Genomic DNA, 24248 nt, shown 5'->3' with positions numbered 1-24248 from the left:
TCTGAAAGGGATCATGGCAGAACTGCAGCCTAGACACCACTTTCTAACTCCTGTTGTGAGCACGATCGCAGGTTTCACAAAATAAAACTCCCTACAAGTGCCAAAATAAAAAACCTAGCTCCATGTACATAACTATGGAAGAGTCAGGAGCTCTTCAAGAGACCTCTGGGAACTCCTGCATCCCTCCCTCTGTCTAGGGTTTCCCTGACATGTAGTGTTAAACCTCCAACAATGAAAAAGCTCCACATCTCACTTACCATCAAAGATTGCAGCATCGTCCTCAGTCAGGAGGTGCTCGTTAGAGAGGAGATAGAGGTGGTCCACCAAGGAGCAGGGCATGAGGAAAGACAGGGAGCCCTAGAAAGGTGAGGAGAAAGCCCTTCTTTGAGGTCCCCAGGTCCACACCTCTGTCAGATCACTGCTTCAGTTGGCCACAGAGGCCAAAAAGCCACCGCCGCTCAGTCTCACCTTCTTCAGCAGGCACACCATGCTGGTGTAGGGATTCAAGTGCAGGGCCAGGGGCCGTGAGAGCGCTTCTTGGTACTGAAGGCAGCAGGCATAGAACTTGGACCAGAACTCCACCTGCAGCTGCCAGAACTCCTCCGGTGAGCACTCATATTCTGTCACACTGCTCTGGAACTAACAGGACCAAAACAAGACTTCAGGTGAATACAGGCAGTGAACCAGAGAGAAAAACTGTAGCATTCAGACTGCTGTCTTGTTTCTCATGACCAGTGTCACACCTTTATATGGTTAAGGTTTATAAACACCAGCTACAGTTCTCTTCCCCACCACCTTTCCTACAGCACTGAATCACACAGCAAACAGCAAGGGGAACAAAGCTCACAAGAACCGTATCGATACAACCTTAGACAAAGAAGCACCAATGATATCAAGAAAAAGGGCAGCACTGCAGGCCTCTTTAAAAATATTGTGCATGACAACTGCTATAGAGGACGTATAGCCTTTTTTGTAAACTCTCTAGTAATACTCTAAGCAGCCTCAAGATGAAGAGCAGGTGGTAGGACTGCTGGCTTACAGAGTCAAGCATATCAAAGTAAAATCTGGAGCAGCAGGATAAAATGGGGGAAATTTAGACCCAAAAGGACAGCCAGTTGATCTTTCAGATGGGTCCCCTAAGCAGATTATCTTTGGTGTCCAAAATTACGAGTGATAGCACCCATTTGCAGGGAGCTGGGAATGGGCACCATATGATGCGTTACCAGTGAAGTGCACTCAGGGAGCAGAGACAGCAGAACACTGAGAAAGGACTCTAAAAAAGAAGAGGGAATGGAGAAGTCAGACAGGAAGGATAGTGATTCATACTTTTTAAAAAATGTACGCAACTCCTTTGGAGAGAGAAAGGACAAAACAAGGCCTGGAATCACTCTGCACCTTATTTAACTTCACTGAACCATCACAATACTGCATACAACAGATGTAAGCACAAAACATCATGAAGAAAAAAAAAAAGAAAATCTCACCTCACTTTCCACAGCTAAAGTAACCTCTTTTTTTAACTCGTCCCACGTCAGATCCATGTGTCTCTCAGTTCCTTGAGAAAAGATCTGAAAAGCAACAGAGTGAACTTTTACTTTAAAGCAAGAGAGCTGTCTCCCCAGGGTTCAAGCAGTACTGAGTGATGTAAAGCAAACACAAGAGCGTCAGCCAGTGCTTTGCAAAATGAAAGCATCAAAAACCATGGCTGGCTGCTGAATGTGGGGTACACAGATGTACAGCCAGCTTCACTCTTCCTGTGGAAATGGAGGAAGCTTCCGGGTAGGCAGTGCACCAGAATGTAAGGAAAGAAGTGACGCACACCTTGACAGCAGCGCTCTCTTGTACCTTGCTATAGGCCTCTAACAAGGTCACAGCACAAAGAATCAGTCGCAGGAGCAGAAGTTTGGCTTTTCCATTTTTCCTGAAAAGGCACTGCATGTTGCCCTTAACAGCCCTAGAGGAGCCAGAACCGAGCAGATATATTCTGAAAAAGACCACTACAGTGGGCTGAGAGAGTCTCTGTTCCCCTGGCTAAAGCAGCAGGCACTGCAAAGCAAGTTCAGCAACCTCTCTGCTATCTAAGGGGGAGAAAGCCCCAAAACTGGAAACCACATTCTGCCTCCCAGCATCAGCACACACACTGGATGAAGTATGGCACAACAGCCGCTAACTTGCTTCGGTGACTGCTGACAGGTCTACAAACTGCCAAATGCAAACTGATGCCTGCCAAGAGCCCCAAGGAGTCCTGCTGCCTCACAGCTGAACAGCCAGGAAGGATGAAGCCGAGCAGCACGTGCACAGAATGCCCTCTCACTGACCTGCAAAGCCTTCTGGATAGCTGCATTTGTGAACCTGCCAGGCATGAAGAGATACTCCAGGTAGGTTTCCTGCAAAGAGAAAAAGATCACAATCTAAGAAAACATATGCGTCAGGAGCAGAGCATTTAAGATACTGCTTCTGATCCTTACTCCTGTTCTCAAACTCATCCCCTGGATCTGTACTTCTTTCCAACTTGAGTTCATTCCCATATCCTGCTCGAACCATCCCCCTACCAGCCTCTTCACAGTTCCTGAAGTGACCAAACACTGCTTCTCGCATGCTCCAGATCTTGTTTATATACACGTCTTGTCTCAAGGCTCCCTCGAGTGACTCCACATTCTTCTCATCCCTCAACTTTTGGTTTCATCACCATGCTTAGTGCTTTAATGCTGTGGTAATAGAGGCTAAGGCCTGTCCCCTTTAATTTGGAGTCATTTTAAGACTGAATCAATACATTTGTACATTTGAACTGTCTTCATGTTCTCCTGGACAGAGCAGCTTCATTACTTCTTGTTGCTATCTCATAGTTGGCTCACCCTGGGGTCCTGATCGTGTCGAACTGTCACTTCTTCTTCAGGCAGCGGCTGCACAAAGACCTGGTTCCACTGTCCCGCGACATTTCTGGAAGAAAAACAGAGCCGGACTCAGTTCTGCATTGCAGTGCTCCAATGCCCAGAAGCAGCCACCTGAACTAAACCTGTCACTTCCACCAGCAATCACAGATTTTACAGAACCCTTTGGATCTGGTAACAGGAGCTTTGATTAGTAACAACCAACAGATTTAGCCAGGAGAGCTTAACGGTGGCATCCTTAGCTCTAAACTAGCAGAACAGGTTGGATGTGCTCACCAGGTGACTCTCTCTCAGACTGACCATTAGATTCTTCTGCCTAAACTTGCACACACTCACAGCACTTTTTCACCCATTATTTAACTCCCTGGTCTGGTTATACACCAAGTCTGCCCTCTTAGCTTCCTGTATCTTATTCCTCAGGATCCTTATAAAGACAGGGATGATTCTTTCACATCACTGGTCTCCTCAAAACATGATCTTTCTTGGAAGAGACCAGCTGGTTATGTTTTGAAGGAGCTGTCGGTGAAGTACAGCCCTCCCTCTGACACACTCACAGCAGACTCCACTTCCAGCAAGCCTGCTGCCTGGCTTTTTAAATTTTTCACATTCCTGCAGCTGAGCTGTAGCTTTATCATAAAACAGAACCAAGAAAAATAAAATTCCATGTAATACGCACTGAGACACAGTGGTGCACGCAACACAGAAACAATAGGAAGAACTAGGTACCGCTGCGCCTCCACACACTTCAATCAGCAAAGCAGGACAGGAGAAATGTTGAAGAGCTCTATCAGTGTTTTTAATGAGCAGCACGCAGAGCTGCTCCCGCAGATACCCTCACGAGGCTATCAACGCTACCAATTCAGCACAGAAACTCACTGCTCAAAGTTGATGTATTTCACAACAGTTTGGTTCTCTTCGTTGTGCCACAGCGCCCAGATCTCAGACGAGGTTAAGGCAAAGTCAACGAGAGTCTCCTAGGAGAGAGTGCAAATTTACTTTCTTATCATAAATTCACGTACAATAGAGACACGTGTACTTAACAGCAATAAAATATTCCCTCGTATCATTTAACCAAACATTGGGAACAGTTCTTTATTCACAGAGGCAGTCCAGGCCTCTGATCTCTCAGTAAGCAACCCCTTCCTTATCGTCTCAGTGCCCTCTGGGGAGCCAGGCCCCAGCACTCACCTGCGAGGAGAACAGGGAGGATATGTGGTCAAGGCTGTAGCGGTTACTCTCCGTGCTCACCAGCTGGAAGACACAGAACTACAAACACACCTCGTAAGTAATTTGCTAAACAATGTAAGCCACTAACCAGCACATCATGAGGAAGCTCATCTCCAGTCCCTCTCCTCGCCTGATGCTACAGTCAATAGACCCCAAAGGGCCAAGGGCAGGAGGGCCAAGCTGAGCCACAGACCCTGCCAAGCTGACCTTCTGCACCACGTACTGGTGTTGCTGCCTTCAGTCTTCTCAGCAAGGACACTCATCTCTGCCTGAACCTGAAGGATTTCTAGCTGTCTTTTGAAAGACTAAACCAGAAAACCAGTAACGTGGGCAGTAACTGCTGGGCACTGCTAGTGACAACACAGTGCTGGCAAGTAAGGACACTAAGGTGGAAAAGTCCAAAATCCCCAAGCCACTTGCTGCTAACCAAGCTCTGCATGTTCTTACCAGAGCAAGCAGAGTGCTAGTGGGACAGCAGAAGTCACAATACACACTTCTACTCTGTACGCGAATGCCCTGGAGAATGCAAAGAGTAAGCTGTCCAACAGATGACACTACTCTGTGCCGTCATTCCTGTCCTGCTAAATTTATTATTCACTGCAAAAAGCAGAAGTTCTAAAGAAGTCAACGTCTGGCAAGGCAGCGACGCATGCGCACGCTCCCAGGAGCCTGACACACACGTACTATCAGTATTTCCAGGCTTTTAGCTCCTTTCAGACCTTTCCTTTTCCCACGGCACATATGTGCTTTCGGGATCCTACTGGAACAAGAGGTGAACAAGTGCTCACAGATCAGCTTAGTCACACAGAGAATTCCACTCCCAGGGTGAGGGCACATGTATCCTGCAGTGTTTTGAGAGCAAAGATGTTTATTCAGAAAGTACTGCTCTCCCCAGAGGACCAGCCATGAAGCTTTTCCCTATTTCTTGCCTTACAGACCCAGATGCCAGGAGGAACAACGTATTTTCCATGCAGCCCAAGAAAGATGCATTCACAGCGAGGAAGCCCTGTCCCTCCATACCTGCCCTCGCTTGGGTGCGTGCATGTACACACCGAGGTAAAGCCCCAGGGACTGGGAGAAGGCCAGTCGCAGTCGGTGCCCAGTCCCAGCTGCAAGCCGCAGGTCCCTGCTGACCGGCACAAACTCCAGCAGATCTGCAACCATCAGGCACATTTGGTCCTACACAAAATAAAAGATTTCAGAAAAACAGCACAGGAAAGATGCAGGACTGAAAAAAAGCACACTTCTCCCTCATCCTTCCCTTCCTGGCCAAAGGTTACCCAGATCTTCTTCTAAAGGATGCACATAAAGCATCCATATGTGTGCGCACCTAAACCACTGTTTAGCTCTTCTCATCTCACCTGTGCCCTCTCCCACCAAGCACATGGGCTTTCAGAGTCCAGGCACGGCGGATAAAGCTTCCCCTCCCTGCCATAACACACGCACGCATTCCAGTGCAGATGAGCCGTGAAAGCAGTTGCCCTGGTCGATTAGCTTTGGCACTGATATTTGGAGCAAGTGGCATGCAGCAAGCAGAGGCTTTTATTAACTTCTTGTTGACAAGAAGCCATGTCACAAAGAAGCTCTTATTACTGCTAAAGCAGTAGAATATCCATTTGGTGTGCCTCCTCGACCCTTGAAGCACTCCTGTCTGCCCTCCTGAACGCTCCAGTGTTTGTAAATAACCTAATACTGCCTCTTACCCTATGGACAAGGCTTTGCTGCAGAGGAAAACCCACTCGCTCTCCAAACACAGCTACAAACACACGCCACAACAGTTCTCACAAACTGCCCTGAATCCCAGCGTGCAGAGGTTGTAGTGACAATTTGATGGCAGATCAAATCTCTGCCAACCGCTCAGCCTTTGTCCCTTAAGCCTCAGACTATCGCCTGAGCAGTAACGGAAGACACTGCCCCCCTGAACCCAGGCTTCACTCACCTTATAGGACCACATCCGAAGTTTATGGTCCTGGCAGAGCGCAAAGAGAAAGGCATCGTGATCTAGGCAGTGAACAGAGAGGCTGATAGGCAGGTCCGATGGGCCACAGTCACCTCTGAAAATACAGAGCTTATTTCAACAGCTTAAAAGAAAATCAAGGCTAGCACATAAATCCATGGCACAGGGTTTCTATCACACTGTGTCTAAAACCAAATAAATCAGTGGTGTGAGACCAGGAGGAGAGTGCAGCGTTTCAGGACTGTGTTGGTCAGCATCCGAGGTGCAGAGGAGCCCACCACACCGGTAACAGCCAGTTTTTCACCTGCTTTGGCAGAGCCAAAACACAACCCTGGCTTCCCCAGCCTAGCACTTGCAGAATGCGGGCGAAGGACATGGAGGGAGGTAAGGATCCGACCAGCCCCAAGCACTGCACCACTGACGGTCAAAAGTCATTCATGGCACCAGGAGACCCGCTCCCATTTCCGAGTCACAGTCCCTAGAATTTGTTTGTGCTGTCGGAGACATCATAACAATTACAATCCAACACTGAGCCCAGCTTGCACACAGAGCATCCGTGTCACCCACACGTAACCTCTGCCGGTCAGGAACCAGCCTGACATTTCAGAACAAGGGCAAGAACATACAACTGTTGTAATCCTTAATCTGCGCTGGCTGCAAGCCATATCCTGGGCAAATCCTTGGAGGCCAATTACTAGATATAACATGTTCAGAGACACAGACATACAGAATCAGCAGGACCCCATTAAGATGAAGTAATCCAGCATTCAAGTCCCAACTTCCGTACTGCGATAGCTCCTGTGACCCAGTTAACTTTTTTTGGCAGAGTATTTATAGATGCTGACTTGCCTGCCTTTGAGTTCAGCTAGAAACTCTAGGTGAGGGAATCGAAAAAGACAAAATTATTTCCACTTATTCATCACCAGACACTAACCTGATGGCAGTTGGCATCCAACCAGTAAGGAAACGCTGCACCACCGAGCTCTGTTTTAATTCCACAACCGAAACTGTTCCTTTCAAAATAAAAGTGGTATTAAGAAACACGTTGAGTACCCGTTAACAAAATATTCACTGCCACCAGCAAGGGGCTTCATAGGCATGATGTAGGAAAGCTTTTGCTTGTATGTATGTGGAGAAATATGTTAAGACACGTAAAAAATCACAATCAACAGAAGTTCAAAGCTGGGAGAGGGGATGCTACACTGAGCAGTGTTTCACAGAGGCGGATGCGAGGAGGCAGCCTGTTCCCGCTCCTTACCAGGTGCATCGTGAGGAGGCAGCTTAAGGACGAAGATCCCTCCTGAAGCAGAGGGCAGAGCGAAGAGAGCCTCCCCCTCACTGCTAAGCCACGCCGCTGAGGCGACAGAATTAGATGCCAGGCCTGGCACGCTGGGAATCACATAGTAATTGGAAGGATCTCTGAAGTTGATTTTGCTGATATCTGTAAACACGGACTGCATTTGGCTCTCTGTTATCAGGTCCTGGAGGGAAACGGCAGAGTACAAATCCTGAGCACACATACACAAGGCACAGAGAAAACAACCAGACACCTGTGGAATGGCAATGGCCACACTGCTACTTGATAACAAGGATTTTTTTCTGTTAAGGACTTTCATCACTACCACTCCTGTTTCCTTTACTGTTAACCCTTTACAAGCAGATATGCAAGGGATTTCAAAACCTGCCATTTTCTAGCAGAATACTTGCTCGCTCTCTCCCTCATACACTATAACGCTCCCAAAGGAGCTCTGCAGTCCATCAGCTGCTTTGAGACAGCTCAGAGCAAAATGCTGGTAATGAGTTCCGTGAAAAACAGCTCTGCAGTAGCACAGCATCATCCCTTGGCAAAGCTGTCTGGAACTCTAAAAGCAAGAGATAAGCTCTCCAAGCGAGGGAAGGCACCTGACAAGACATACCAGAAGCAGACACGAGAGAAAAAGTCACAGCAAACAGGTAAATGTGATGTAAATTTTGCATAAGATCCATCTTCCACATGAGATAAAATATCCTATACCTTGCTATGTACAGAGGGCAAGTTACAAACACAGCCAGGCTTTCCTCTGAAGCACTCAGTTGCTACCTTCAAAGTGTAATTTGTCCCCATTGTCACAAGGCTGGGCCCCCAGGACCTCCAGCAGAGTCACCTCCAACCTCTGAGCCTCATTTCAGGTTATGTCACCAAGTTTCAACAAAATTAGAGCCCTAATCACCAATCTGAAACACTCAGCTCTGGGGCAAACGCTGCGAATCTGATGCCTACAGCCTCTGCCTCCCCAGCATGTGGTCTGAGTACATTCAGTCCCAAACAAAGCCAGAGATTTCCAGCTTGCTTTTCTTATTTGACTCTTTTCCCCAGCAGTTTTCACTTCCACTACCCCATGCGGATGAACACACCTGCTCTATCTGGCCAAGAATCAGAGGCCTTGGGAGTTCAGCAGTTTATAACATCTACAAAGAAATTTAACTAGAAAAGTTTGGAGAGTAACTAAAGCAGAGAGTTTCCACACAGCTCAAGAGAGCCTGATATGCTCCAGCTTTGTGCCTCTGGACACACAGGAGGGTTCCAGTCCAGGGTACAAATCCCCACCACAGAGCTATGAATCAGATCAGTCGTGATGGACTGATCCAGCTGGCAGGTAACTGTCATCAGCTGCAGGCCTCAGCAGAGCACAGGAGAATAAGTGCAGCAAAAACTCAGGGGTCAAGACAAAGATGGTCATATAAGTGAAGGAAAGAGGAAGGAGAAGAAAATAAACCCAGACCCAGCAATGCCAAGGCAGTCCCTCACCACCTCCTCCAAGCAGTGTGATGCCCAGCTGGGCACCAAGCAACAGTCGCCTGCCCCAATTCCCTCCCCTCCGTGTCGCTGAACACTATCATGTATGGCACAGGGACCATCCCCTTGGCCAGGGTGGGCTGTGCCCCTTCCCAGCCTCCTGCCCACCCCCAGCCAGCTCATTTTGGGGGGCAGCATGAGAATCAGATGAGCTGACAATGCCATGCACGCACTGCTTGGTGACAGCTCAAGCAGTGGTGTGTCCCCAGCTCTGCTGCGGTGACAAATCCACCACACAGTGCCATGTGAGCTGCTGCAAAGAAAACCAACTCCATTCCGGTCAAAACCAGTACAGTCTGCTCAGCAGGGAAAAAAATCCAGCCCAATTGGAAAGGGCTCAGGAAACACCGAGCTTCATACCTATCAGCAGCTCAGCTCCAGCATTTCTACAGCCAGCCCACACGTGATGGGCACAACTGTGGTGACAGGGTTTATGTGAAGCCCTGCAAGAAGACAGGTTTGGGGTTTAATCCTGCTGGGCAGCAAAGCAGCACACAGCCACATGCTCACTCCCCCCACAAGTGGGATGGGGGAAGAGCAATGGAAGAATAAAAGTGAGAAAACTTGAAGGTCAAAGTAAAAAACCCAAAATAATCACTTAATAAGTGAAGGACAAGGAGAAGACAGAAGAAAACAAAACCAGGGACACAAAGGCTAGATAGACCAACACCCAGCCCGCTCCCCAGCAAAAGGTGGCTAACTCCCCTGAAACCCTCTTTTCCCTTTTATTGCTGAAAATGATATTATTCAGCAAGCAACATCCCTTTGGTTAGTTCAAGTCATCTGCCCAGTTGTGCCCCCTCCCAAACCACTGCACACACCCAAATCTATTCACATGGGGGGCAGAGTGAGAAACAGAAGGCCTTGAAGGCTGCTTTCAGCAAAAGCTAAATTACTAGCACATTATCAACACTCTTTTGGTCACAAATTTAAAACCTGGCATCACACAAGCTACTACAGTGAAAATTAACTCCATCATCGCCAAAATTAACTATGTCATGACCAAAATAATTGTCACAGCCAAAAGTGGTATGGGTGAGAAGCAGTACTTTGTGCTGAGAAGCACGCCAAGGCTTTTGCTATTTCGAAATGCACTTGGCTCTGCTGAGGGCTCCTGAGGGGCAGGACCGAGGCAGGTGGCTGACAGAGGCAGGAGGCAAGCCACGCCAGTACTCACGCTGCGGTACATGCGGGCAGGATGCGGCAGGAGCAGGCGATGCACCGTCTGCCCGGTGATCAGCAGGATGACCAAGTGGCTCTGCACCTCGCAGAGGTGCACACCACCCGGCAGAAACGGGCAGCCCTGGATGCGGAGGCGTACTGCATTGTGTAGCAAGTTAACGTCCAGAGATTCCTCCACCAGCTCCACCGTGTCTCCCGATGTGGTCCTGAGGGAAGAGACCGGGGAAGGCGTGAGGACGGCGGGCACGGGTGGGGGGAGAGGTGGGCCCCAGCAGGAGGGGAGTGAAGCCGGCACAAAGAGAGGGGCCCCAGCCGGGCCCGGGGCCAGGCCCAGCCGCGGAAGGGGCGGGGGCCGGGGCAGGCCTGGGGCCGGGCCTGGGGCTGGGCCTGCCCCCGGGCCCGTACTCACCACCGCACGAAGCGGTTCCTGGTGGCGGCGGCGAGCTGCGCGCTCTCCTGGTAGCAGAAACCACCCGCGCTGTCCCCATAGCGACCAGCTGGGAGCGGAAGCGTCCCCGGGGGACTAAAAGCCACCTCCTGAGGCCGCCGCGGTGGGCCCCGAGCCGCCGCGCTCAGCTCCAAGCAGCTCCGCTCCGTCAAGCCCGCCGCCATCTTGCCGCCTGCCTTCCCGCCTCGGCCGCACGGGGCATCACGGGAAGGGAGGCGCGGGGGGTGCCGGGGAGGGGCGGGGCGTGCTGCTGCGCCCCCTGGTGGGCGGGCGGGGGGCAGCACGGGGGGTCTGGGGACAGGGGGTCTGGGGAACGGGGCTTTGGGGAGAGGGTTTGCAGAGGAGGTTTGTGGAAGAAAGATCTGGGGGGCTCGGGGAAAGGGAGGTGGTCCAAGGATGGGGTGTGTGGAGGGGATATGGGGTGTCCCGGGGATGGGGTATGGGGAGGGGATATAGGGGGTGGGCCTGGGGAGGGGGGGGGGAGAGGAGCATCTCCAGGGCACCGGATCTGGCTGGGTTCGGGAGGCCGGAGCAGCCCCCCCCCCCCCCCCCCCCCCCCCCCCAGCTGCCGCCGGCGCGGCGTGTCAGGCACGCGGGGCCAGGCTGCTGGCAGAGCACGTGCTGGTGTCCCAGCGAGGGCGGCGGGGACCCCTCTGCCCCCCCAGCCCGGCCATGCCGGCACGGTGCGCACGGTGCCCCCCGATGCCATGTGGTGCCGGGGGCCCGGCCGGGCACGCCGTGCTGGCCCCAAACAATCCTGCCTTTGAGCGGGAGCCCTGCTCCGGCAGCACGAGGCCACGGCAGGACAGCCCCATGCTGGCGGTGGGTGCCATGGGGCGCTGGGGTGCTGCGCCTGGGCCGGGGGCTCTGCCTACCCCCTGCTCCATCGCGGGGGTTGGAGCACCCTGGGTGCTGCAGCACCCCCGGGAGCTGGTGCCGGTGGCACAGCGGTGCTGTGCCGTGCTGAGCTGGGCCACACTGGGAAGGGCAGGGATGGGGGTCCCAGGTGCATCCCCCTGCCCCTGGCACCTGCGCTGCCCTGGCCCCAAGGGGGTCCCGCTGGTGGTGCCCCACATCTGCCCCATGGCTGGCAGCACCTGCGGGCTCTGCCCCTTGGTGACCGTGTCCCCCTGGACTGGGGTCCCATGGGGTGGCCCAGTGGGCGTGGGGTCCCCCCACACTGCGCCTCGGTGCGTGCAGGGACATTGCCAGGATCCGGCTGGGACTGTGCTGGGACCATACCAGGACTCTACTGGGATGATGCCTGGACGGTGCTGGGATAATACCAGGACAGTACCGGGACTGTATGGGAACCATACTGGTGCTGTGCTGGGACCATACCAGGACTCTACTGGGATGATGCCTGGACTGTGCTGGGATAATACCAGGACAGTACCGGGACTGTATGGGAACCATACTGGTGCTGTGCTGGGACCATACCAGGACTCTACTGGGATGATGCCTGGACTGTGCTGGGATAATACCAGGACAGTACCGGGACTGTATGGGAACCATACTGGGACTGTGCTGGGATCATGCCTGGACTGTACCGGGACTGTACTGAGGCTGTACCGGGCCTGTACTGGGACCGTGCCTGGACAGTACGGGACCGTACAGGAACCAGACCGGGACTGTCCGCCGGGCGGGCGGCGGGCGGGGCGGGGGTGATGCCGGGGCCGGAGCCGCCGCCGGGCCGGGCGGGGCGGGCGCAGTCCCCGCCCCCGGGGCGCTCCCGCCGCTTCCTGCGGGCACGGCCGGGCCGGGGCGGCGGCGCGCGGTGAGTGCGGCCCGGGGCAGCGGGGGGGCGGCCGGGGGGGCGGGGGCTGCCGAGCCCCGGGGGTCCCGGTGGAGCGGGAGCCGCGGGTGCCCGGCACCGGGGGTCCCGGTGGAGTGGGAGGTGTCGGTCCCCGGGGGTGCCCGGCACCGGGGGTCCTGGTGGGGTGGGAGCCGGGGGTCCCGGCGGAGCAGGCGCTGTGGATCATGGAGGTGCCGCGGGTCCCGGTGGAGCAGGAGCCATGGATCCCGGTGGGGCAGTAGCCGTGGATCCTGGTGGGGCAGAAGCTGTGGATCCCGGTGGGGCAGGAATCACTGCATCCCAGTGGGGCAGGAGCTGTGGGTCTCAGTGGAGCAGGAGCCGTGGGTCTCTGGGACAGGGAGCCACGGGGCCTGGAGTGCCCAGTGCTGTGGGTGCCAGTGGGACAGGGAGCCGTGGGTCCCAGGGTGCCCAGCAGTGTGGGTGCCGGTGGGGCTAGCACCATGTGTCTCGGTGGGGCGGGAGCTCTGGGTGCCCACGGGGTGGGAGCTCTGGGTGCTGGGGTGCCCACAGCCGTGGGTCCCAGTGGGGCAGGAGCTGTGGGTGCTGGAGGGGCCATAGGGGTGGAGGGCCCTGGTGAGCCATGGGGCAGGGCTGTGGGTGCCCAGGGAGGGCAGGGGACCGGGGGTCCTGGGAGACACCCGGTACAGGCAGCCATGGGGCTGGGGAGGACCCCAGGCCCAGCTGAGGGGTGCAGGGCACGATGGTGACCCCTGTGCGTGCACCGGCAGCTGGGACGGGGGTACCACACCGGGACCCCGAGTCGCATGTGGAGCGGGGTGCCTTGCACCCCTCCGGTGGGATTAGGTGGCTGCTGGCCACACGGGACGCCATGGGCGCGGGACACTAAGAGGCTTTGGCAGCCCTGTGGGGTTGATGCCACCGTGTTCTGGGCACTCTGCACCGCGGGCTCGGGCTCCAGTCCCACCCGGGCATGGCGTCACAGCTGCCGTGGTGTGTGGGGGTCTCACTGCTGTGGCATGGGGACCCCTGTCGTGCCGCACCGCCTGCGGCACCGCGATGCTGCGGGCAGGAGTGCCAGCACCCAGGCTGTGCCTGCCGGGCACCGGCGGTGCCAGCCGGGGCCAGGAGCGACGGCCGCGCCGAGCCATGGCAGCTGGGCTGGAGCCGGCAGCGACCTTCCCCGCTCCCAAGGCCGCTGCGATCCTGGAAAATGCCTGGAAATGGTGAACCGCCTTCCCTTATATGGCTCCGCCAGGCTGGCCTCCTCCAGCCCTGCTCGGCCGGCTGCCCGACCCTGCACCCCCGGCCTGCCCACCCTCGTCTCCCGGCGTGCCGTGCCGTGCTGTGCCGTGCCGTGCCAGGGCCCTGGGAAAGCACCGTGGGCTAAGCCTCACGCCCCGGCTCCCGCGCAGGAATGTGCAACAGGGCCGGCAATCCCGCGGCGGGGAGGAAACCTCACCCCGCGAGCACCGGCACCGGCGGCTCGGCACAGCACCGGCCCCTGCTGCAGTTTCCCCTGCTGGGGAGTTTTGGGGTCCCCCCATGCCGGGGCCAGCCGGCAGCATCCTGGTGTCCTTCCTCGCCTGTGCTGCCAGCAGCACCCATGGGCCACATACAGCTCGGCACCCCGGGGGTCCCTCCTGTCCCCAGCAGCAGGGCTGGGGGTGCCCCGGGGTTCTGGCAGCCCCCGGGGTTGGGGGCAGCATCCTGTCCCGGCAGGGGTGAAGGTCAAGGCTAATCCCCCTCCCCCCCCCCGGAGAAGGCGGCAAGTGGGAGCCGGGGGGGGCTCTGGCTAGCAGCGTGCCCACCGCGGCGGTGCTGGGGGGTAAGAGGATAAAGCTCCCAGCCGGGTGGGCCAGCGGTGGCCCAGGCGAGTGGCCACGGTCCCTGTGACGTGGGGCCGGCACAGTAATCCCGGCGCGCTGAGCGGATTAGGGTGGCCGGGGGCGGCCTGCGGGGACGAGCCGAGGTGGCCGCAAATCCCTGGCCGGGCATCACGTGGGGGAGCCAGCGCGGGCACTGGGCCACCATCCCCCCGTAGCAGGCGTGGGGTAGCTGTGCCCTGTGTGCCCCCCACGGTGCCCCCCGGGTGTCCCCTCTTGTCCCCCGGAAAGGACATGGGTGGGGGCGGGGATCGTACCCTGCCGGGTGTAGATGCTGGGGGTCTGCTGGCCTCGGTGGCCCCGGCAGGATGGGCTGTCCATGGGGCTTGGTGCCCCCCACCCAGTGCCAGGGTGTCCATGGGGCTGGGTCTCCCCTGGCCAACATGACCATGGGGCCAGGGCAAGGCTGAAGGATTCGGGGTCTGGGGGGGCTGCTCCCCAAATCACTCAGAGCCGGGATGCCGAGGGGGTGCCCCATGGCAGAGCCAGCTGTGCCAGCAACAGGGATGCCTGGGCTGCGGCACAGTCTGGGGATGTGGGGCTGGGGGCGGCACCATGGTGGGTATTTGGGGGGCTCCTGGCTTGCATGGGAAAGCTGTGGGGAGGGCGGCGGCGGGATCGCAGCCATGCGGCATGGCGGGTGCAGGGAGGAGCCGGCGGGAACCGGCCTGACCGGTTCAATACTGGCACCCCCCCGGTGGTGCCGGGGGGCTCGGGCAGCCCCGCCGCCGGCACGTGGCCGGGCTGAAGGTCACTGTCCCTGGGGCCACCCACCTGCTGGGGTGAGCGGGCTCGGTGCCCTGCTGCAAACTGTCCCTCTGCCAAACAGCGCAGCGGTGAGCCCTTGCCGCTCTGGCACGCTTTGCTGCTGGCGGCTGGTTTTTGGGTGCCCCAACTGGATCGGTGGCACCGCGCGGTTTCGGTGGCACAGGAGGATCCTGGTGCCGTAGGGGAGTAGCCGGCGGCACCGGTGGTCCGGAAGGGCGGGCCAGCACTCTGCTCTACCGGGAAGGTGTCCCACAGGCGTGGCAGTGACGCACAGCGGGGTGCCAGCGGGTGGGGGCTCGGCATGGCGATGGCGTTGGTCCCACCGGGGAGCCTCTTCCTCCTGGAGCATGGTCTCTGGCTCCTGGAGTGCATCACCTGGCTCTGGGGCAAGGGAGGGGGTGAACCCCTAATTCTCAGGGCCCTGGCGGGTGGGGGGCCTTGTTGGGCTGTGCCAGCATCCGGCCAGGCTGTATCCTGCCTCGGCTGTTCCGTAGCCGGGGATTTTTGGGGTTGAGGGGTGCTGGCACCACCCTGGCCTGAAGTGTTTGGCCATCAGGTCAACCTCGGGGGCTCTTTGCAGGGGGGTCTCCACACCCCCCTAACCATGCTGCTCTCCCCCCTTCCAGACCCGTCCTGCGCCCCGCCAGTGCTGAGGGATGCCGGCATGCCGGTGCCCGCCTGCCTGCAGCACCCTGCCCTGAGCCCGGTGCTGGAGCCCGGCCACGCCATGGAGGAGCCGGCTGGCGGCGGGGCCGAGCCGTGGGCTGAGGGGCTGTGCAACAGCAACAACAACGCTTCCCCCGGGGGGTGGCCGGGTGGCCGTGGCGGGCACCCCCTGGCACCTTTTGGTGGCCCCGGGGCCGAGCCCAGCTACCTGGGGCGGGTGGTGCTGGAGATTGTGGAGTCGGAGCGCACCTACGCCCGTGACCTGCGCAGCATCGTGGAGGTGAGTGCTGGGGAGGGACACGGGACACCCCTCAGATGGGGTTTGGGGGTGGCCTGGCTGGTTGCACCAGTGCCGCCACCACCCATGGGTGCCCGGCAGGGTTACCTGGGCAAGATTATCGATGCGGAGGAGCCAGTGCTGCGGCCGGAGCAGGTCAGCGCGCTTTTCGGCAACATCGAGGACATTTACGAGCTCAGCAGGTGGGTGCTCCCTGTGCCGCGGGTGGGGGGGGCACAGCCAGTCCCACAGCTGGGGGGGCTGTTGTCATCCCATCCCCTCTGTCCCCCCTAGCACCCTGCTGCAAAACCTGGAGAGCTGCGCCAATGACCCCGTGGCCGTGGCTGTCTGCTTCGTCACCCGGGTAAGGGTGGGCATGGCGGGGGGCACTGGCGGGGGGCACAGGGCCGTGCCAGGCTCTCACCGTGCTCCCCCTGCCCGCAGAGCCAGGAGTTTGCCATCTACACCCAGTACTGCAACAACTACCCCAGGTGAGTTGGGGGGGGCCTGGCTGGGCAGGGGGCTGGGCAGGGGGCTGATCCTGCTCCCTGCCCGCAGCTCGGTGGCGGCGCTGGCCGAGTGCATGAGGAGCAAGCCCCAGGCCCGGTTCCTCCGTGAGTGCCAGGAGCGGCTGCGGCACGCGCTGCCCCTCGGTGCCTACCTGCTCAAGCCCGTCCAGAGGATCCTCAAGTACCACCTGCTGCTCCAGGTGAGCCGGCATGTGGCGCGGCATGGGCACCCGGCAGGGTACCGGTGCCTGGTGTGATGTGAGTGCCTGGTGTGGCACGGGGACATGGCATGGCATGGGCACCCAGCAGGGTACCGGCGCCTGGTGTGCGGTGGGTGCATGGCATGGCATATGGCACAGTCTGGGTGCCTGGTCTGGCATGGGCACCTGGCAGGGCATAGGTGCCTGGCACAGGCCAGGTGTGTGGCGTGGCATGGGGAAGTGGCAGAGCAGGAGTTCCTGGCACAGTTTAGGCAGCTGATGTGGCACAGGCACTTGGCACAGCTTGGTTCCCCAGCACAGCATGTTCCCTGGCAAAGTCCAGGTACCTGGCACAGCACGTTTCCCTGGCACAGCCTGGTCCCCTGGCATGGCACAGCACACATCTCTGGCACAGCCTGGTTCCCCAGCGTGGCATGGGTGCTTGGCATGGCACATTTCCCTGGCACAGCCTGGTTCCCTGGCATGGCATGGGCACCCAGCATGGCACATTTCCCTGGCACAGCGCACACACCTGGCATGGCACGGGCACCTGGCACAGCCTAGCCCCCTGGTATGGCACACCACCACATCTCCCCCGATGCCGCGTCCTTTGCTGGCAGGAGATCGCCAAGCACTTTGAGCACAAGTCAGGGGACGACTACGAGGTGGTGCTGGAGGCCATTGACACCATGACCTGTGTCGCCTGGTACATCAACGACATGAAGCGCAAGCACGAACACGCCATCCGCCAGCAGGTGGGCACCAGCAGTGTTGTGGGCGGCACTGGATGGGCACCACCGTGGTGGTGGGTGTCCTGATGCACCCATCCCGGGGCACTCACGCAGGAGATCCAGTCGCTTCTGCTAGGCTGGAAGGGACCGGACCTGACCAGCTATGGGGAGCTGGTGCTGGAGGGCACCTTTCGGGTGCAGCGGGTGCGCCACGAGCGCGCCGTCTTCCTCTTCGACAAGACCCTCCTCATCACCAAGCGCCGTGGTGACCACTATGTCTACAAGAGCCACATCCCGGTGGGTGCTGGGCATGGAGGGGACCAGGGTGGGTGCTGGGGATGGGGGAGTCTGATGGGTGCCAGGGATGGGGGGGACCAGGGTGAGTGCTAGGATGGGGGTCCGGAGTGTGTTGGGGATGGAGGGGACCAGGGTGCGTGCAAGGAATGGGGAGCTCGGTGGGTGCTGGGGATGGGGTGGACCAGGGTGGGTGCTAAGGATGATGAGCCAAATAGGTGTCAGAATGGGTGTCCAGGGTGTGCTGGGGATGGGGGAGACTGCAGTGTGCTGGGGAGGGATGGGGACCCTGGCAGGTGCTGGGGATGGGGGGGTACCAGGGTGGGTGCTGGTAAGGGGTCTGGGGGGTGCTGGGGATGGAGGGCTGATGGCCTCTGCCTTCAGTGCTCCTCGCTGATGCTGATCGAGAGCACACGGGACTCGCTTTGCTTCAGCCTGGCTCACTACAAGCATGGCAAGCAGCAGCACAGCCTGCAGGTAGGGGGGCACAGGGTGGGGGTCACCCTGGGGAACCCCTGCCCAACCCCACCACCCTCCCTGTCCTGCCCCAGGCCAAAAGTGTGGAGGAGAAACGCGTGTGGACCCATCACATCAAGCGGCTCATCCTGGAGAACCATCACGCCATCATCCCCCAGAAGGTGAGGGCAGAGCAGGATGGGTGCTGTGCTGGCACCAGGGCCCCCCCCAGCATAGCAAGGAGGGGGCAGCTGCACCCCAGCTTCACCCCCTGTTTCTCTCCGTCCTCCTTCCCCCCCAGGCTAAGGAAGCCATCCTGGAGATGGACTTGTTCTGTGAGTGCCACTGCCGCCCCACGGTCCCCTCCCTGCCCTCGCCTGTCCCCCCCAGCCCTCAGCATCACCCCTTGTCCCCTCAGACCCCCCGCGCCTGCCCCGCTGCAGCCCCGAGCACCTGAAGAAGAGCTGGTCCTGCCAGCCCCTGGCTGACCCCGCTGCTGAGCTGCGCCAGGGCCGCCGGCAGTCCGGTGAGAGCCGCACGTCCCCAGCGTCCCCACCACCGCTGCCGACCCTGCCCCGGGGTGACACCATGGCTGGGTCGCACCGATGCCCGTCGGGGTGGTGGGCACTGGGTGCTCGTGCTGATGGGCGTCCCTGTGCCCGCAGAGCCCTTCCAGCACCGGGACCGTGCGGAGACACTGCCAGACCGGCTGCACGGGCACACGGGGCGCAGGCAGTCAGGTGCAGATGCATGCAGGGAGTGAGGACCCCAGCCAGGGTGGGGAGGCTGGGGATACTGGTGGGTTGGGGATAGGTGGGCTGGGAGACACGAGTGATGGGTGGGCTGGGGGACGCTACCATCACCTGATTTGGATGCCCAACTTCTCCCTGCAGAGCCTGCCAAAGAGATCCTGCGGCAGCTGGGTGAGCAAGGTGAGCTGGCACGGCTGCTGGCACCGGTGGGGTGGGCAGAGGAGGTCCGAGGGCTGGGGGAGGCACTCTGGGGTGCCGCTGCCCCCCCAACCTCTACTTTTCTCTCTTTTTTCTGCTTTTCTGGCAGGGCTGAAGGTAATGCTGGGGCACAGGGTGGGTTGGGGTGCCCGGGGCCCCCTAGCCCTGGCACGCTACTTGCCAGGAGTAGAGAGAACAGGACCCTGAGCCTGACACTCGCCCCCGAGTAGCACGCTGACAGCGACGGGGCTCTCCTGGAGGCGGGGGAGCCCCCCCAGCACCCCAGAACCTGGGCAGTGACTGAAGGTGTGGTGGAGGAGGAAGAGGAGGAGGAAGACGAAGAAGAGGCTTTAGACAAGGAATGCCAGGAGGAGCTGCCTGGCGCTGTGGACCTGCCAGAGCCCCAGGAGGAGCAGGTACCCACCCCAGCCCCCCAAACCCCACAGAGGGTACCTACTGCATAGTGCTACCCTGGGCACCTCCCATCACTCCTGGGGCACCCAGCATCATTCCTAGGGTACCTCATGTTGCTTGCAGGGCACCCTGTTACTTCTGGGGCACCCCATGTCACTCCCAGGGCACCCAGCATCATTTCTGGGCACCCCATGTTACTCGGAGGGGAGGCTGCATCTCTTCTGGGGCACCCCCATATTGCTCCCAAAACACCCCGCATCACTCCTGGGGTACCCCATGTTGCTCCTGGGAACGCTGTGGTGTCCTCAGCCATGAGTTTGGCTGGGGCTTACCTCTGGCAGCGGTCCTGCTTCGAGCAGCCGGGTGCTCCCCAGCCCATGACACCCCCCGCTTGCTCTTGCCCAGGCTGGGGGGCACCCACTGGCGCTGGAGGGACCCAAGCGGCCAAGCAGCTGGGGGCCAGGGAGCTGCGAGAAGGTCAGTGCAGCCCTGCAGCTCCTGCCGGGGAGTCCCGAGGGACCCAGCACCCACCTGCCTGCCCCTCCGCAGGCCAGCAGCACCGGGGAGCACCCCGAGGGGCCAGGGGCACCTGAAGCCCCCTCCTCGGCGGGGACCCCGGCACCGGTGCTGCCTGGCGGGGAGCGGGAGCCGGAGCGCGCTGCAGAGGATTTGCAGGGGCTGAGCAGTGAGGAGGAGGAGGAGGAGGAGGAAGAAGGAGCTGCCAGCAGCATCCTGCCCCCCTCGGTGCTGGACCAGGCCAGCGTCATCGCGGAGCGCTTCGGTGGTGGCGGCAGCTTCTCCCGCCGCAGCAGCCTGGCGCTGGAGGGGCGGCCGGCCAGCCGCAGCGGCAGCGCGCTCAGCCTGGATGGTGCCCCCCCACTCGAGGCCGGGGAGCCCGGGGGGTCCCGCAGCACCGTCCCTTCACCCGAGCCCCTGGCCGGAGCCCGTCGGGAGTCACTACTCTCCAGCCGGGACCGCCTGCTCCTTGACAAGATTAAGAGCTACTACGGGCACGCCGAGCACCAGGACGCCAGCTTCAGCGTGCGCCGCCGCGAGAGCCTCTCCTTCATCCCCAAGGGACTGGTGCGAAGCTCCATCTGCCGCCTCAACGGCCTCCCCCGGCCCCCGGCAGCCTCTGAGCCCCCCGCCCAGCCAGCGCCAGAGGGGCCCGAGGCATCGCCAGAAGAGCCGTGCCAGGAGAACGGGCTGCAGCCCCTTGAGCTGCAGCCCCCCGAGCCGCTGCTCATCCTGGAGGAGGACGACCTGGGCGCCGGGGGTGAGGGGCTGCCGGCTGGGCCACCACCGAGGCTGCTGCTGACCCCCCCGCACCCTGGCACCAAGGTGTACCAGCTGGCACGGCAGTACAGCCTCCGCATCAAGAGCCGCCGTGCCGGTGCCCGATGCCCCCCAGCACAGCCAGAGGAGGGGGACCTGTGCACCGGCACCCCCTCGGTGGGTGTGCCACGCCATGGGGGGCTGGCGGTGGCCCCCTCCTCGGGTGTCCCCCGCAGTCCCTCCAGCCCTGGCAATACCGAGCCCTTCACCTGGCCTGATGTGCGGGAGCTTCGTGCCCGTTTTGGTGCCCCACGGCCCCCACCGGTGAGCCGCAGCCGCTCGGCACCTGACGGGCCGTGCCGGGGCGGCCGGCCAGCCGAGAAGGAGCGAGGCAGCGGCCGGAGCCGGAGCGCCGAGGCGGGCGGGGGTCCCAGCACCCCTGAGCCAGCGCCGGCACGGCACAGCAGTGACGGGGCGCTGTGGGTGGCAGCGGAGGCTCCCCTGGGTCCCGGGCAGCGGGTGCTGGTGCTGGAGCAGCTGCCGGCGCCTGCTGAGCCCCCCACCTACGTGCAGATCCGCTCGCCCACCACCCGGGAGAAGATCTGCTTGAAGGCGGTGGTGGAGCGCTGCAAAGCCTACCAGGCCTCTGAGGAGTACCGGCGGCGCTGCCCCGAGCCCCTCGACACCCCTGAGCCCCCCCGCCACGGCCTCGTCAGGGACCTGCGGCAGAAATTTCAGACCCTTGATGCCGCCAGCTAGGTGGGTGACGGGGAGAAGGGGTGTCCCACAGACCCCCAGAAGAAAGAGCACCCTGTGGACCAACCTACCTGGAAGAAGGGGCACCCGTGGACCCCCAGCTCACTTGAGAGGAGGAGCACCCTGGGGACCGCCAACCTACCTGGAAGAAGGGGCATCCCATAGTCCCCCAGCTCGCCTAGAAGCAGAGGCACCCATGGACCCCCAGCTCACTCAGAAGGAGCACCTTGTAGACTTCCAACCTACCTGGAAAAAGGGGCACCCTATGGACCCCCAGCCTGCCCAGGAGAAGGAGCACCCTTGGGACCTTCAACCCGCCCAGGAGCAGGGGCACCCCATGGACCTCCAGCTCACCTGGGAGAAGGAACACCCTGGGGACCCTCAACCTGCCCCAGAGCAGGGGCACCCCATGGATCCCCCAGCTCTCTCAGGAGGAGCAGCACCCTGGGGACCTCCAACCTACCTGGAAGAAGGGCCACCCCATGCCCCTCCAGCTCACCTAGGAACAGGGGCACCCCATGGCCCACCAGCCCACAGGAGAAGGGCCACCCCATGAACCTCCAATGTGTCCAGGAGCAGGGGCACCCCACACACACACCCCAGCACCCAGCACTGCACCCAGCTCGCTTTCACATCTTTATTAGAAAAAAAACAAAAACCAAACCGAACCAAAAGTTCCTCTCTGGTCGCCTGCACTCCCCCCAGGGTGGCTTAGCCTGGCCGCAGGGTGCAGGGGGGCCCCCCGCCCCCCCAGCAGTGCGGCAGGGGCACAGGGTGGTGGCTGTGGGAGGGGGTTGGGGGCAAGTGGTGCCACCCCGTGCCCACATGCTGATGCTCTTTGGTTGGTGCCTGTGGGGGCCAGGGGTGCCCCCTTCTGCACCCACGTGCTGCTGGGGGTGGGGGGTGGGGGGGGGCGCGTTATGGCTTGGGGAGGGCGGGGGGGACCCACAACAGCCCCATGTGTGGGTGCTGGGTGCCGGGTGGGGGGCATGCACGCGTGTGGCCGTGCGCATGGAGGGGTGGGTGCACCTGCATGCAGGGACACACGTGTGCACACGTGTGCGTGCAGGGACATGTGTGTGCACGGGGCTGCTGTGCACCCCTGTGCAAGGGGGCAGCCCTGGGTGCACACGCCTGGAGGGGCCCATCCACACAGACATGTGCACGGAGGGCGCCCACAGGGACGTACATATACATGTGTGTTCACCTCCACATGGGTGTGTGCATACCCTTAAGCATGGAAATGTATGTATATATAAATACAAATATATATATATACACATGTGCACACAGGCACGTGTTCAACGCACATGGGCTGTGCCCGTTCGTATATGTGCCGCTACACGTATACATGATGTGGGCCCACGCGTGTGCTCACAGAGGTGAGGGGTGCCCACAGCGGGGCTGTACGGCTCCTGCACGCGCATGATGCCAGGCAGCTGCCCCTATAGCCCTGGCTGTACGTATAGAGACATGCACATACAGGTCCCTATGCACACATGGCAGTGGGCACCGCTGGTGAGACAGGTCCCTGGGGTGCAGGGTGCCCAACCCCACCCCGGGGGGGTTATTTCTTTTTTGGGAAGAAGCTGAACCGTTTCTCCTTGTCCTTGCGGGGCAGGGGAGGCTCGGGGGGTGCCGGGGCAGGGGGCAGGGGCAGGGGCAGGCTCTGCGCCTTCCCCCGGCTACTCCGGCACTCGTTTATTGCTGTGCTCAGCCCCTGCAGCCAGGCCTGCAGCTCCTCCTGTGGGCACGGGCATGGGCTCAGGGGGAGCTCCCCTGGCCCCCCATCACCTTCCTGTGGCCCCCGGCGTGATGCCAGATGCCCCACATCCTCCCCAGCCCTCCATAGCACCACAGGCACTGCCTGCCCTTCACCATGTCCTCATGGCACCCCTGGCGGCCCCGTGGGCACTGCCAGCCACCCTGTGTGGCACTGAGCACTACAGGTCACCTAGTGTGTCCGCTGGCACTACTGGTACCCCCTGGGCACCTCTGGCCACCCTGGTGTCCCCTGGGTAGCACCAGCCACCCTCTGTCCCCTTGGACATCTCTGGCCATCCCCTTGTCCCCTGGGCATCTCTGGCCACCCCCATGTCCCCTGGCCATCTCCAACCCCACCGTGTCTCCCCAGGCACCACCAGTCACCCCGTGTCCCTCCAGGACACCCCTCACCTCATCCTTGCCATGGAAAAGCCACTCGCTGCCGTTACTGAGCCTGGGGACAGAGCGCAGGTGCCAATGAGATGCGTGCCACCTCCGTGATGTGCCATGCCGCACTGTGCTGTGCCAACCTGGCGCCCTACCTGAGTTTGAAGACGTGCTTCTTCTTCTTGTAGCCAGCAGCCACCTCACAGAGGGCATCCCGCAGCCCCAGGGGCTCCTCGCCGTGGCAGGGCAGCCCCAGCGCCCGGCTCTTGGCATCCTTGAAGAAGGCGAGCTGGCCACCCCGCAGCACGCAGTACCGTGTGCTCCACGACCTGCCACCACAGCAGCGCCATCAGCCTGGCACGCACCCATGCCCCCCGGTGCTGCCACCGTGGCCACCGCCGTGCCTACCGGTTGGATGCCCGCTTGGTGGCTGCCTCCAGGTCGTGCTTGCGGCCGAGGTAGCCCTCCAGCTGGATGCTGCAGGTACGGGCCGGCAATGTGGCCGGCTCCTCTGGCTCCTCCCGCGGTGGCCACGGGCTCGGCGATGCTGGCTCCTCATCGCCTGTCATCCGCACCAGCTGCCGCAAAGCAACAGCCCTG

At 60.2% G+C, this 24248-nt stretch overlaps 3 protein-coding genes across 9 annotated transcripts in view; 1 reads left to right on the top strand and 2 right to left on the bottom strand.

Annotated features, from left to right (window-relative positions):
* The window catches only part of NUP160 (nucleoporin 160), a 28712-nt gene extending 17987 nt beyond the window's left edge, over window positions 1-10725 (bottom strand). For all 3 annotated transcript variants that reach the window (XM_040609573.1, XM_040609574.1, XM_040609575.1), the window contains exons 1-13: window positions 10503-10725; window positions 10089-10299; window positions 7334-7556; window positions 7010-7088; window positions 6058-6172; window positions 5139-5297; window positions 4080-4157; window positions 3768-3865; window positions 2856-2940; window positions 2319-2387; window positions 1485-1568; window positions 469-639; window positions 258-357 (exon numbers count right to left, since the gene is read on the bottom strand). In XM_040609573.1, coding sequence (XP_040465507.1) covers window positions 258-357; window positions 469-639; window positions 1485-1568; window positions 2319-2387; window positions 2856-2940; window positions 3768-3865; window positions 4080-4157; window positions 5139-5297; window positions 6058-6172; window positions 7010-7088; window positions 7334-7556; window positions 10089-10299; window positions 10503-10705 — 1675 coding nt within the window. In that variant the 5' untranslated portion in view covers window positions 10706-10725. The remainder of the gene's footprint in view (window positions 1-257; window positions 358-468; window positions 640-1484; window positions 1569-2318; window positions 2388-2855; window positions 2941-3767; window positions 3866-4079; window positions 4158-5138; window positions 5298-6057; window positions 6173-7009; window positions 7089-7333; window positions 7557-10088; window positions 10300-10502) is intronic.
* A 1517-nt stretch (window positions 10726-12242) lies between these two features.
* On the top strand, window positions 12243-22806 carry PLEKHG3 (pleckstrin homology and RhoGEF domain containing G3). 4 transcript variants are annotated; one of them, XM_040609589.1, is made up of 18 exons: window positions 12243-12318; window positions 15596-15915; window positions 16015-16115; window positions 16207-16276; window positions 16357-16403; window positions 16471-16621; window positions 17242-17376; window positions 17467-17649; window positions 18031-18123; window positions 18198-18284; window positions 18404-18437; window positions 18521-18628; window positions 18768-18842; window positions 18996-19034; window positions 19162-19169; window positions 19283-19468; window positions 19872-19943; window positions 20016-22806. In XM_040609589.1, exons 2-18 carry the CDS (start codon window positions 15634-15636, stop codon window positions 21498-21500), a joined length of 3156 nt encoding a protein of 1051 aa, XP_040465523.1. In that variant the 5' UTR covers window positions 12243-12318; window positions 15596-15633; the 3' UTR covers window positions 21501-22806. The 4 variants fall into 4 exon arrangements, with proteins under 4 accessions (XP_040465523.1, XP_040465527.1, XP_040465522.1 ...); XM_040609593.1 differs by lacking the exon at window positions 19872-19943; XM_040609588.1 differs by having other exon boundaries at window positions 19872-22806.
* The window catches only part of SPTB (spectrin beta, erythrocytic), an 18773-nt gene continuing 16645 nt past the window's right edge, over window positions 22121-24248 (bottom strand). For both annotated transcript variants that reach the window (XM_040609571.1, XM_040609570.1), the window contains 4 exons: window positions 24057-24226; window positions 23804-23977; window positions 23673-23715; window positions 22121-23241 (listed from right to left, as the gene is read on the bottom strand). In XM_040609571.1, coding sequence (XP_040465505.1) covers window positions 23065-23241; window positions 23673-23715; window positions 23804-23977; window positions 24057-24226 — 564 coding nt within the window. In that variant the 3' untranslated portion in view covers window positions 22121-23064. The remainder of the gene's footprint in view (window positions 23242-23672; window positions 23716-23803; window positions 23978-24056; window positions 24227-24248) is intronic.

Source organism: Falco naumanni, chromosome 10 (assembly GCF_017639655.2).
Source record: "Falco naumanni isolate bFalNau1 chromosome 10, bFalNau1.pat, whole genome shotgun sequence".
Lineage (NCBI taxonomy): Eukaryota > Metazoa > Chordata > Aves > Falconiformes > Falconidae > Falco > Falco naumanni.
This window is presented reverse-complemented; position numbering and strand designations above follow the sequence as displayed.